Raw genomic sequence first — 13732 nt, forward strand, 5'->3', positions numbered from 1 at the left:
TTTTTGTTTACTGTTTAGTAACTATGGAAAGATTAGGACCTTCAAAATATTTTACTTTTGGAGAAGAGAGCATGCAATTAAAAAACAACAAAACAGGAGTGCTAAATTTACTGGAAATTCCTTTATAAGATTTATTTTTAAAAATCCCTTGGCTGTTGACAATCACCATGATCTACAATAAAAACAAACAAATTTTTGATAATGTTTGAACAGTTTTCACCTACAATAGAAGGCTAACACCCAGGAACTCTTGTGTATTGGTTAAATACATGTATTTGTATAAAAATCCTGGGTTGATGTTGAGTACTATGATGGTAAAATCTGGCTATTGGATGGTTTCTGAGTGAATGGCACCATATGTGCATTATATATGCCCTCTGACACTTACCTTACCTTCTGAGAAAGTTTTAAATAAATAAAAAAAAAACCAATATGAAAAATCAGATTTTTAGCTCTCAATGAATTAATGAAGGACAAAGTTCTTAGTGAAATTCTAATGCTTGCTAAAGGGGCTATGCAAATATACAATGAAGTTGGAATTAATTTGCTGTCCAATTTAACATGCATACTCATCTACAACAGTATAGCTCTGCCATTAGCAGATAAAGAGGACTTCAAGATATTCTTTAAAGGGCATGAGAAATATAAAAGTTTGCTGGACTGGCATGAAGGTAAAACACAGGATAGGGAAAATGAGATGAGCACAGAATCCAGAAGAAAGAAAACTTCTCTGTTTCTTCAGCATGTCAAAAACTTGTTTTACATGGGTTCAGACTATTCTGTAACTCTATGAAGTTTATTATATCAAAGCCAAGTGAAGCCCAATTAAAATACAACAGAATGGTTGAGTGACACGCAAGGTGTATGAAGTACTATGCTACTTATGATACCAGATACCATACACTGTATAAAATGCAATTTTCTAACACACACACACATTAGGGCTTTGAAAGTTTTACAGCCTGCCTACACAAGAAGTTATTCCTGATTAGCTCCCTTTGTGGACTTTTTAATTCCAGAACAAGATCACCTCATTCAGAATTAGCTTTCTCCACTTTCAAAGTGGATTAAGATAGGACAACTGTGAAGGTTGCCAAGGGCTACCCACAATGTCTGGATACATGTGCTCTTTGGTCTTGACCATAGCCAGCTTTCAAAGTGGATTATGTTAATTTGGAATAAGGCACTTGTATTTCAGAATAAGAATGTCCATGCAGGGAGCTAATCAGAAAGTGCTATTTTGTTTTGAATCCACATCCTAACTTAACTTTACTTAACTTCCCTATGCAGAAAAGCCCTTTGCCCAAGTCTCTTCCTTAGAGTTTCCATGGAAGCTGACATCAATGTGGCCCCTTTTCTTAATTTTCTACTAGGATTATTAGCAACAGAAGCACTGTTCTAGGACCACTGTCAGCTGAGCACAGCAAACTCACAACAGTTGAATAGCATTAAAAAGCAAGTAAGCAATGAAGTCATTTAAAAAAAAAATTAGAATTTTAAAATTCTTCACCAACATCCTACCCCCAAAATGAAGTGACCAGTTTTATAACCTTTCATAAAGAGCTAGTGTGAAGAGCCAATATCCAGTAAATAAAGGGACCAAGAACTCGTGTTTCAAACCATTTTTCTTTGAAACATTGTGCAAATGGCACAGATTCCATTTAATGTTGTGCTGAAGCAAAAATAAAAAAGCAAACAAATTTCAAGTTAACATACTGTATTGTGAATTACTTTCCCAATTTTTCTACATCTAAGATAGCGTGAAATGTTCTGTGATACAGTAAAACAGTTTAATATACGATTACAGATCTGTAGTAATGAGTCAAAGATAATATGCAGTTAAATCTATATACATATATAGCTTAATATTTCACAGATACAACTTTTTTCCATTTCTGTTTTGTCAACAAAGCATAGGCAGAATATTTACAAATAAGCTGTTGAAAGGAAGCAACCTCCCCTAGGAAGAATAACTTGGTGGAAGTTCCAAACTTCCCAACAGAAGTGTTTGTAAACAGGCTATTTCTTCTTTTTGCAAAGGGGAGAGGAGAATGCAGTGTAATTATAGTTTGCTGGGGAGGGGTGGGGGGGAAAGCAAAGGCATGATGATGATTAAAGTCACCTTGCAGGAAACTGGGATACTTTAAAAAATGTTCCCTGTTTTAACTGGAAAGTGTTCAATAAATAGCTAATACTTTTGTGCTGTTTCCACATGCTTTGGGGGCTGGACAGGCAGTGCTACAATGCCTTGGCTAACACTGTAGTAACATCAGCTTTTAAGAAAGGATATAACAGCACAGGATTGACATCAACCTCCAAGTACACAACACTGCCAAGTAGGAACTTTAAGCAGGCATTTGAAAAGAAATATCTTTGCAAAAAATCATAATTATCTGTGAAACCAAATGAACTCTCTCATAGATTTTGTTTTTCTAACATTAAAAAGTATCTATTTCAGGCTCTTTATAATCAGTCCCGTCATACCCCAGCCAGTGAGGATAGCTCCCTCTGCATAGGAATTGCTTAGTTAGTGTCATATATATGTAATACTGTATACACCAAAGTACAAAACACCCTCTAAACAACCACAGCCTTCCCTCAGCTCTGGAAACAGGATAGTTGCATCTGAGTTTATAATGCACAATTTCAATTGCTAGCTCAAAATTGCTCACATAAAAAATTTAAAAAACAAACCAAACCCTGAAAAGGGCAGACGTTATTACAAACTCAATTGGGAGTAATTATGCTGAAGGATAATTTTCTCAATCAGGGCTGGGGGAAGCAGCACAGTTAATGAACCACAACAGTACAATTAATTTCTCTATTTACATTTCCTTGTTCTTATTGGCTGAGATGTGTCCAATTTGCATAATGACTCTATAGCATACAAATCCCTGTTTTCTGCTTAGCTACTCCTCTCCAAGTGCCACATCCATATGCCTACAGCAAACCAGGCTACCTCAACTTTCCCCTCCTTCCCCATCCTATTGACCCAACTGCTTCTACCCTTTCTATAGCTCCTTCACTTTGCTCTTGAGGAATACAGTTATTTTTTCCAATTATATGCAACTTGTTTGCCTTAAAAGCTTTAGAACAGATCACGCAATACAGAACAGATCACATGGGATGTGGGAGTGTGGTGTTTATCCTGCCCAGATGGCCAGTATGCAGGGAGGGCATTAATAACTTCTATCTACTCCCTGTTAATTCAGTAATTTTGGCCAAGGGGTTTATCAGCCTAGAATATGGTTATCACCACCCCAGAAATAGGAGATGCCCTCCATTTATCATGTAGGCAAATTCTGTCCAACCTTCCTTATGAATCTGCCACCGTCTTTAAACAGCTGTTAGGACTAGTTAAGGCTCTTGGCTTTTGATTTATTACTTCTGAAATGTAAAGCTGTTCTCCCAAAGCATGTTATGAGAGTCACCAGTGCTGCATATATATAACATGGCCTCGGAAAACTGCTGTGGTAGTAATATGAGAAGTTAAATTTTGGTGAAAGTTTCTTTAGTAAGTGTGGGTTGTTACACCAGTACCTGTTAATAGAAAAACATTGTTAGCATTGGAAGGGCTGTTGTCAAGTCTGAAGCAGTGCTGGGTGCTGCAGAAGGTATTGCTTTGGGAAATGGTTTAGAAAAGGCCCCCCAAAGTATTGTAGAAATGGTTCTAGCCCTTAGGATTTGGCAACTTTCATAAGGAAACAGAAAGATGGAATTAAATCTATAAATACTGACCATATAATGGGTGAAATTCTGGCCCTACTGAAGTCAATGGCAAGTTTTGTTGGTTTCAGTAGGGGCAGTATTTCATACTGTGTACACATGCACTCATGTATCCATGTTAATTGTAGTGCATCTTCCAACTATTCATGGGTTAGAATTTGTTTTCAAATTGTAAACAAGTATTTGTGCAACATCTAAAAATAATTGAAATTATTAGAAAAGATACTGCAATAGAGTGTGAAGGGAATTTTAGAAAGTCCCATTGCTTTGATGTTACTTGAATTATGGTTTCCATTATTATGGGTAGGTCAGAAGGTATATTAAACATTCACAAACCAGAGCTGAAAAACTCCTATCAACTCTTTAGGCCATGACTCAGTTCATACTTCTACTGTATGCAAGTTGCTGATGGTAGCCATGAAATATAAACCAGTTAGAACACATGGCCAAAAACTAAAATTTAAAAGAATCTTTCCAAAGTCATTTCTTTCTGTGCAGTTTTTAAGATTCACCAAACACTTTATTTTCTAAAGATCAAAATAAGTGCTATTAGAGCAAACCACAAAAACAAAGAAAGAACAAAGCAGATCATGCACAGCTGGGTCAAGGCTAAGTTGCAAAGAACAGACACTAGCTGTAGGACAGCTTTCAGTAACTGGTAAACTCAAATGACCCACTCCCTTGCATTGATTTATGACTAGAAGCTGTTCAAATAAAGCAGCTGCTGTTGAAGGCATTAAATGCATTGCATGTGGCATAGTTTGCTTTAAAATGCATTACCTCTATTTCTTTTCCTCATTTTGGGTTTGAAGCAAAGCACATTAAAGTCAATAAATAAAATTAATTTCTTATTGACTTCAGTGGGCTTGGATCAGGCAAACCATTAGGCAAACCAGGAATGTTTAAAATTCTGCAAGTAAAACAAAGGGACAAAGGGTTAAGTATCTTTCTCTAACAGTCCCTTTTCAAAATACCATCCTAACTGCAAGTGGAGACATCTCTCCCTAGCTACTAAGAAGGAACATTTGCATACATACCATTTAAGCATGGAAGTATAAATTAGCAGCCATCTCTGTTAACAGCAGACACGATGAGAAATTTAATCCTGGCAAAGACTTTAAAAATAAATACCTAAACTTTTTTTTCTCCTAGAGTTCAATTCTTTTTCCTCTGAAGGCACCCAAGTGATACCACCTGTATGTACATCCTTTTCCACAATCCCATAATACATTAAATGGCTGGTAAAAAAAAATGTTGGATTTTGGAATCTGTTTGAGTCTATCAAAAACTTGCTCAGTGGCCTCCTTTAAACAACATTAGTAAAAGCAAAGGAAGTATGTTTTGGGGGCCTGGATCTCATTGATACTAAGTAGCCATCACAGCACTTTGGGAGGACCAAGGGGCTTGAAAATGGGTATAAATTACATTACCATAGCATACGTTAACTCTAAGGCCCCATTACCCTAACAGAGAGGGTATTATGGGGCTTTAGCATAAAAGAGATTCATATTTGACTTAAATTTTAAAAGCAGGGAAAATAAAGCTTATGAATAAAACTCAGTCTTTAAAACAACTAGACATCTGATTATGTTTCTCTTCTCTGTTTTCCAGGCATTTTGTTGAGTTTAGTATGTCATGTCATGTACTCATATTATTGTTCACCATCACATTAGCAGGACCTCAGTTCCTTTCAAGGGTGGCATAAAGTTTAAAAAGACATCAAAACAATATACTCTGTATTTAAGTGGCTGACTTATCAGAGTCAACAGATTTCTAGCTCTTGTCAGCTTGTGGCACATCTTATCCTCAGCCTATGCTTGCTGACTTAAGATGTGTGCATGTGCTTGTATAACTTTTCTCTTGGGATATGCTTGCTTATATGATGAGAGGGAGTGTCTTAGAACACTGTTACTCTGGTTCTTCCATATTTATACAAGCAGAGTAGGTTTCCTCTTTCTTTTACATTAATCCACTGATTTTTGAACCTTGTGCGTGATACTGCATTTCTTAACTGAGGAAATCTCAGACGATGGGCCAGGTGAATAAAACTACAGGTATATAATATGTCTGTAGGTATTTATTTGGTGAATGGATATGATTTTTTGAAAATACAGTGTATAATTTATGATTTTTAGTACTATAGGGATGTTGAAATCTTCAGAGCCATGACTAGTGAATATTCGTAGTAATACTGCATTGCCATTTGGATTTACTCAGTGGGATGCTGCCCCAGAACCAAAAAAAGAAAAATATTCCATTATAGGCAATGGAGAGAGTTGAAAAAGTATTTTTTTGGACTATAACAGCCTGTTCCCTGAAGTTTCCTTCAAAAACACTCTGCACATTTCAACTGTCAAAGTTATTATTAGTTCAGTCTCAAAAATGTTCTGAGGTCCAGTTTTGTCCATCTTCCTGGCTGCATATGTAACTGAAGAGCGGAACTGTTTTACCTTGTTACTATGCTGTAGAACTGTGATGCTTAATTTTTTCACCATATGGACCCTCTTCCTTTCCTGCTTGTAAATATGAAAGTCCTCTCCACTCTATTCATAGTCATAAGACAGCCCTGTAGTATCTACAAAAAATGGCTATAAGAATTTAATGTATTTTTAGCTGTTCTTAATTAAATTAAATTGCTGGAAAGGGAGAACCATCATCATGTCATCAGTGAGTTTACACATGCTATGGTTTAAGCACATCTGCTGTAGAAAATGGAGATGTTTTTCTGAAGCTTTATTACCTTTTCTTCTACAGATGGGAAACTGAAGCAGCATTACGTATTTCATTGACTGGGAATGAAGTGATCAAATATGGGGAGTCTTAAACACTGTGACACAAAGCTTGCACTTTCTGTAGATGTTTCATATTGTATGTTTGTCTTTGCAGGTTCCTTGAGAAGGCTTTTGTTAACATGGGCCCATCTGAACTTTGCTTCAATGAGATTTCATGCCGCTAGCAATTTCACTTCATGTTACACTCTCTCATATTGCATTTGCTCAGACTTAATGTCATACCCTAGTGTTTTTATGTTGTGAGGCCAAATATATTCTTCATAAAGAGAATGCAATAACCAACTGAACAATTTTGATGTGATGTTGTTCTATAACTGCAGAAATGCAGATCAAAGTGAGGTAAGGAATAAAAAGGATAGGAAATGAACAGTACAGAAGTAAAATTGTGCCTGGACAAATTAGCATTAACAAAAGAACACGGCAAATAATTCCTATTAAACAAGAGAGTCCAGCTAGAGACTAAAACAGTAGTGAAGACAGGCTGCAGGAAAAAAGTTCTATATGAATACATGATCTGGCACCAAAGCAATTAAAATACTGCTGTTAAAATAGAAAATATAATTCAATGCTGGTGGGAAATGCCCCTCCACATATCCTTTCATGCATAATACAGAAGATTGCAGCCGAAAGGAAAGAAAACAGAAAATCTTGAAACCAGGCAAAAAATCCTAGACAAAAATGTGATAAGGTTACAACCAACTTCATGCATGCATATTTATAATTTCTCATTGGTACTTTTTGCACATGCTTTGCAACAGAGCAAAATAAAGACATCAACTATTTAAGAACAATCATTCACCTTCTGTATTTTACATGGGAGCAGCATATGATATTTGACATTTGTCCTGTCATTATAAATCATTTGAAAATTCAGTATCAAAGGAAGTTAAGGAAACAAATTTAAGTTATGTGATTTTAAAATACTAAAGTTTACAGGCACCCTAAAAGACTTTCCTTAATCCAGTGATAAGTCTTCACACACTTGGAAGTGTAGTTTATTTTTGCTAAAATTTCTTTTTCTCTTTCCTCACAGATCCCTCTTTTCTATAGTGAACCATGTCCAGATTCAGAGGTAATGCTTTCTGCGAAGCTCTGTCAGTGTTGGCAAATTAGTGTTAAGCAAAAGGAGAGTGAGGGATGTGGTTGTTTAGCCCTTTCTTACAACTCCATCAACCTGTCTCTAACCTATGCCATCTCAAAGCCCCATTAAATTCCAAGGTTAGGTCTGGACTAAGACTATTAGGGGGAAACCAGGAGCTGCTGACTAGCAGCTAGCATCTTTAGCACTAGCTGCACTGAATAAAGAGCCAATCAGTTTTGTCTTACAGACCAACTGTATCAGATCACCAGAAGATTAAGGAAAGGTTGCATCTTCCTCCACCGTCTAAAATCTAGCACCACTCAAAAAAGACTGATGGCTGAAGAACATCATCCAGGCTTGAAAACATTTAACAACCCTTTTTTTTTCTTAGTGATTCTGCAGTAATCTGCCTTAACTCATTTTAAAATATAGAAAAGAGAAAACAAGGCACTAACTTTTTTGTAATATACATTTAAGGTTACATGGCCAAAAGAAGATTTTTTACATTGTTTGTGTTTCTTTTAAAACTATGGTGCAAAGAGCAGATCAGAGACAAAGTATTCTGTAAAAATCTTTTATACTAACCTACTGCAAGCAAATGTGCGACACGGACTGTCTTTTTGACTCTGAGGCACAGAGACACTGTTTTTAAGAACACCCACAGAGCCCCTATTTATGCAACGGCTGGCACAACTTTTCAAAGGCACAAATGAGAGTTTGGTATGCACCTCCCATTGACTTCAACAGAAGGACCTTTAGCTGTCCTTTGAGCCTTAAAAATTCTCACCCATTAAAACTATTTCAGGGATAACTTTATTTCTGAATTGCATACAAAATTTCAAGATCTCTGAGATGAGGAAGTGAAGGTGCTGTCATTCTCATGACAATAAGCTAACAGAGGTACACTATTCACACACATTGAATTTTGAAGCCAAATAATGTTAGCTGCACTTAACCCAGATATTATTACTACACGGAACAAATCCAGCGCAAGAACAGAGAACATCTCGTTTTCAGAGCCCAGACATATTTCTGTCCTCAGCTATTTTACTTGCATAATGACACAAGAAAAGGTGGCCATGATACTACTAAGTTATGCAACCATTTCAGTACTCTGATGTTACCAGAAGACTAACAATACACATGTGGTAAAACACAGTAACTAACTACTGGCTTTATTCATTTTGTAAGCCTTTGTACTGAAAAATAACTACTGTAAGAATTAAAAACAGGTTCTGTCAGTGGCAGGTCCTATTCCAATCCCTGGACTACACTGTTCCCTTGCATCTAGTTTCAGTGTGTATATCTCTTGTAGATGCAAGATTGTGATGGGTAGAAGTATAATAATTGCATGGTATTTGAAGTTAGAAATAAGACATGGTCACAGCTCGATGGCTCAGCTGCTAACACTGCTAAAATTAACTACTATTTCATACCAGTAATACGAGTAATACCATTTAATCACTGGATCTACCTGGGCCATCAAAATCAGAAAGAAAAATGGGGTGAAAAAGGGATGTAGCAACTTCAAGAGACATAATACTCTAGCATGTAAACAATTTCGGAGAATGCCAACTTCTCTACTAGAAGAAAAGCAACAGTCATTATTTAAGAAACTGAAACAAAAATTCTGAAGATGATTCTAGGAGTACGTCTCCGAGTGCATTACACTCTTCTTAAAGGTGGAAGTACACAGAAGAAAAAAAAAGACAAAATTTATAGTTACTGACAATGAAGGATGTTATGCACCTTCACACTGAGACCCCCCCAAAACAAAACAAAACAAAACAAAACAAAAAAACAAAACCCAACAAAAAACTATGATATTGTTGCTTGGCAGCAACTATCAAAATCAGGCATAAAGTATTCTCTGTATGAGGGTGGAGGTTAAATGCCCAGTATAGGTTTTTTGATGTTGTTCATTGCTGGAAGTTTTAACACTTCAGTCATGTTAAACAGCTACCATGGCAACCAAGGATTTTTGACACACAAAAAGAGCTGTTATTGTAACAAGAGTATATAGAATAATGTTTAATAAAAATGGTATCCAAAACCCAAACCCTGTACATTTAAATATGAGAAAAACTTAAGAAGCTGGTACTAAAGGTGGACTGCAGATAGCATCTCAAACAGTTAAGTGCGAGTTGCAGCTCTTTTTATGATTTTAACTCTAGAGTCACAATAGGAACAAAAAGTAGTAAGTGTAAATATATTATAGTTTCTGTGTTAAATCACTTCTTCGGACTGAAGACGGAAAGTAATTTAAAAATATGAACATGCAGGCAGAACAGCTCTGCATTTCCCCATGTCACCATATTTCCCACAGCCAATGAATTTATTTGGGGATAAATATTATTTGATGCAGCTAGTATTTGTCTAAATTGAACTTTACAATGTTTAATGTTATCCAAAGTGGGTCATTCAGTTAATAAAAATAGAAATAAGTGTCCTAAACTATGGAAGAGGCAAATAGGAGATTAGACAGTCACCTTGCTGGGGTCACCTGACCCTCAGTTATCTTTCCTGCTTGGTGCAGGGGGCTAGACTCAATGATCTTCTGAGGTCCCAGCCTTACAGTCTATTAATCTAAACCCTCTATCCTGCAATTGCTCTGTGCAGACAGACCCTATGATCACACAGATTGCCACTGATGTCCTTTTCTGCAGACACCAGGGTCTGCAACACAAAGTCTGTTGTAGGATTAGTATATTCTTGTGCTCCTCAGCTCATGACAAAGAGACTCCATCCTGATTCCTGCTTTAGCAGGCACATGGGAAGCATTATATTCCCTGCTTCAAAAGCAAAGTATAGGGGCAAATTCTGAAAAATACTGTACAGCACCATTAATTTGGTTCAGGAGGCAAGCTGGGTTTTATCAGAATCAGCCTGCATCTGGCGTCTTTGATGGTCTCACCAGTTTTGAAACAAATATTACCCAGGTAACATCCTCAGAGTGGTTGGTAGTTTGAAGGATGAAACACTAATGGATATCTAATTACTTTTCATTACACTAATTACCACCCCTGTCAATCCTAAAACCTTCTCAAAAACAAAATAAAAAAAATAGAATTATAAATAAATAAATAAATACAATGTAACCCCAGAACATTTATATTTTCTCTCTCAAACTAGACCAGCTTTAGGAGACACCAGCTTGACCTAGAACCTCACAAATTCCAATGGGGTAGGGGGCAAAATGAAAATGCCTGAGACTTGGATTGTAGAAATTTTAACAGTATTCTGCTTTTGGAACCCTATTCTGAGAGCTGGTGAAGTCCAAATCCTTCTTCCATACCCACATATCAATGACCTGCTGGATGTAAAGAAAGCAATATATCCAAAGTACACAATGACACCTACGTTTGATCAAAGCAATTGTAAAGGAGAGTGAAGTTAACAGCAGCTGACTGGCTTGCTGTATCCAAACACTGAGCCACTGTGGAACTCAACTCTTCCTCCAGCCCAACACAAAGCAAAATTTTGTCACCCCCTCTTCCAGCCCTAAACTTCTGTGAATCTGTGAAAAACATCCTCATGTGGTACATTACTGGCACTTTTTATCTCAGTCTCATATGGTAGATACACATACATTCTGTCTGTGTATTTACACAGAAAAGGTCTGATAAGAGTAAAATATTATTCATACAGATATAAAAAACCCAAGGAGTTGCATTATCCAAAAAAAGTGTTTTGCAGGAAACAATAATAAAAATGTTATCTTAACCACAACTTTTCTTTTAAAATTAGAGATACCCAAAGCTATAATTTTATTTGGGGCTTCTGTACCTTGATAGGGAGTTCAATGGAGTATATCTGAAGGCACTTAATATCCTCCTCTCAGCTAAAAGATGTTTACACAGGGAGCTGGGGAGTTTGGGGTGAGGGTTAAGGGGCATGGAGGAAAGATGGATGAAAATGAGCTCTGAAGAACTGTGATCTACACAGCATCAGGTACAGAAAGGAAAACAAATGTACAACCCAGGCATTGAGAATGTCTTTCTTCAAAAAAAGAAAACAGCCAACTGCAAATGTCTTTGTGTTTCTATGGACAGAGCACATCATGCAGCTCTCTGCCACTGCATCATACACTCTTAGAGATATTTAACTTTGTCAGTTCATTTGCCTCCTCGGTTCCTGCCTCCTCACAGTTATTTTTCTCTACAGCTTTTCCAAACCTGCACCTGTCTTCTGCTTTCACTGAATCTTTTTGGAGCCTTTTGGAGGAAGGAAGCATGTCCTTGGGTTCTGAGCTGTTATCTGAGCTATGAGATATCTTGTCAGAATTCTGTACAGAAGGCACCAGATTAGCAATCTCATCCGTTGGAGACCGCCCGATGCTGCCATCCACTTGAACTCGAATGTCTGGAGATATAGACAACTGGTGATGCGGCACAATCCCATTGTCCATGCATTTTGGGTACAGGTATGTCTTCATTTGACCCTTCCCCTTCACATTGACTGTCCCCCTATAATCAAAGTTATACCCCATCTTGTTTAGGACACGGTAGCTCTCTTCACTCACCTGTATCCGGCACTCCACTCCAGTAGTGTCCATCCTGCTAGCAATGTTAACGGTATCACCCCAAATGTCATATAACAACTTGGTAGTGCCAATGACCCCAGCAGTGAGGGGGCCATGGTTAAAGCCAATACGAAGTTTAAAATTAAACCAGAGCATGTTGTTGTTGAAGTCATCTACCACTCTCATCATTTCTTTGGCAAATTCAAAAAGGGTTTGCAAATGTCCGTGTGGATGATTGTTATCCTGAGACTGAGAGGTGTTTAGTCCTGAAGCTGCCATGTATGTTGCCCCAATTGTTTTGATTTTCTCAATGCTGCTGTAATGTGGTTTGCTCAGCAGTTCATCAAAGTCCCCGATCAGTTCATTCAGGACTCGGTAGCACTCCTTGCCTCCCTCATAGTTCTCCTCATAGAACTCACTGAAGTTCACAATACTAGCAAAAATTACTCCACCACTGTCGTGGTTTTTGGAGTAACTCTGAGAGACCTTCAACTGCTCTGCCACATGATATGGAATAATATTCCTTAACAACCAGTCAGCCTGATCCCTCATGCTCTGTATTTTGGTACGATGAAGATCAGCTTCTACATCCCCATGGTAGAGGAGGCGGTAACTGACTTCAAACTCCCGATTCAGAAACCAAACCATAAGGAGCAAAAGAAAGAAAACCAGTATTACTTCCTGACCAATCAGGTCTGCTGGCTTCTTTGTATCATTTGGCTCTGAACTATTGCATGCATTCTTCCTGGAGCTGCAGTAGGGGAAAAGAACAGAGACAAAAAATAACGTACATTTTAAATACTGGACCTCAGGTTCTTGATTTATCTGCATCATTAAAAAAATCCTTTACTAAAAATAAATTGAAGAAGCATTATTTTGCATACTTAATTGTAACACTTTTCGATTTTATTTGCTATTAACCAAACCCATGTTGTGGAACTCTCCTGTCCTAAATTTCATCACTATTAATTTAAAGGGACACTGCTGTGTTTGGTAGACTTAGAAGCTGCCCAAATTTTACAGCAGTTCCAATTTATTATTTTTAAAACTATATTTTATGTATAAATAACTTTACTTGTTATATTATTTAAAACATATATTTTATATATGTATAACTTAGTATTTTGTTGTATTTAACATGAAATTTTGCTTCCTAGATTTGGAAAATAAGATTTTACAACTGATAACAGAACACTGCTGCTTCAAGGCTCTCTTTATGTTTCCCCAAAGGCCTGAAAAATTATATAAGCCTTGCAGTAGGCATTTCAGATCAATCCACTGGGACTCTGTAGAAAAATAATCCCAAAGCTGATGGTATTTTTTGGAGAGCATTTTGCCGTCTTCCTGAAAAACTGGAGAGGATGTGGTCATAACTTGAATTATGAATAAGCTTGTTATGGGGGAAAAGAAAATTTTTCAAGAAGCCAAGGTTCGGTGCTTGTCTAGATCAAGGTCAATATTTTGGACCTCATCCACAATTAATGGCAGCATATGCAGATTACAAAACCTTGTTATAAAATGTTGCCTGTGTCAAGGACCTCTTAAATAAGTAAACTGCTGCAAACTGAACCAGATTAAGCCTCTCACTGGCATCAGGGTATAGTCCATTCA

The 13732-nt window shown here is 37.1% G+C and overlaps 1 protein-coding gene across 3 annotated transcripts in view; it reads right to left on the reverse strand.

The window, feature by feature from the left end:
* Nucleotides 1-1612: 1612 nt before the first annotated feature.
* Nucleotides 1613-13732, reverse strand: part of ADCY9 (adenylate cyclase 9) — a 203844-nt gene continuing 191724 nt past the window's right edge. For all 3 annotated transcript variants that reach the window (XM_006266871.4, XM_014597457.3, XM_059716442.1), the window contains one exon: nt 1613-12872. In XM_006266871.4, coding sequence (XP_006266933.1) covers nt 11681-12872 — 1192 coding nt within the window. In that variant the 3' untranslated portion in view covers nt 1613-11680. The remainder of the gene's footprint in view (nt 12873-13732) is intronic.

The sequence above is a fragment of the Alligator mississippiensis genome, chromosome 13 (genome assembly GCF_030867095.1).
Source record: "Alligator mississippiensis isolate rAllMis1 chromosome 13, rAllMis1, whole genome shotgun sequence".
Taxonomy (NCBI): Eukaryota; Metazoa; Chordata; order Crocodylia; family Alligatoridae; genus Alligator; species Alligator mississippiensis.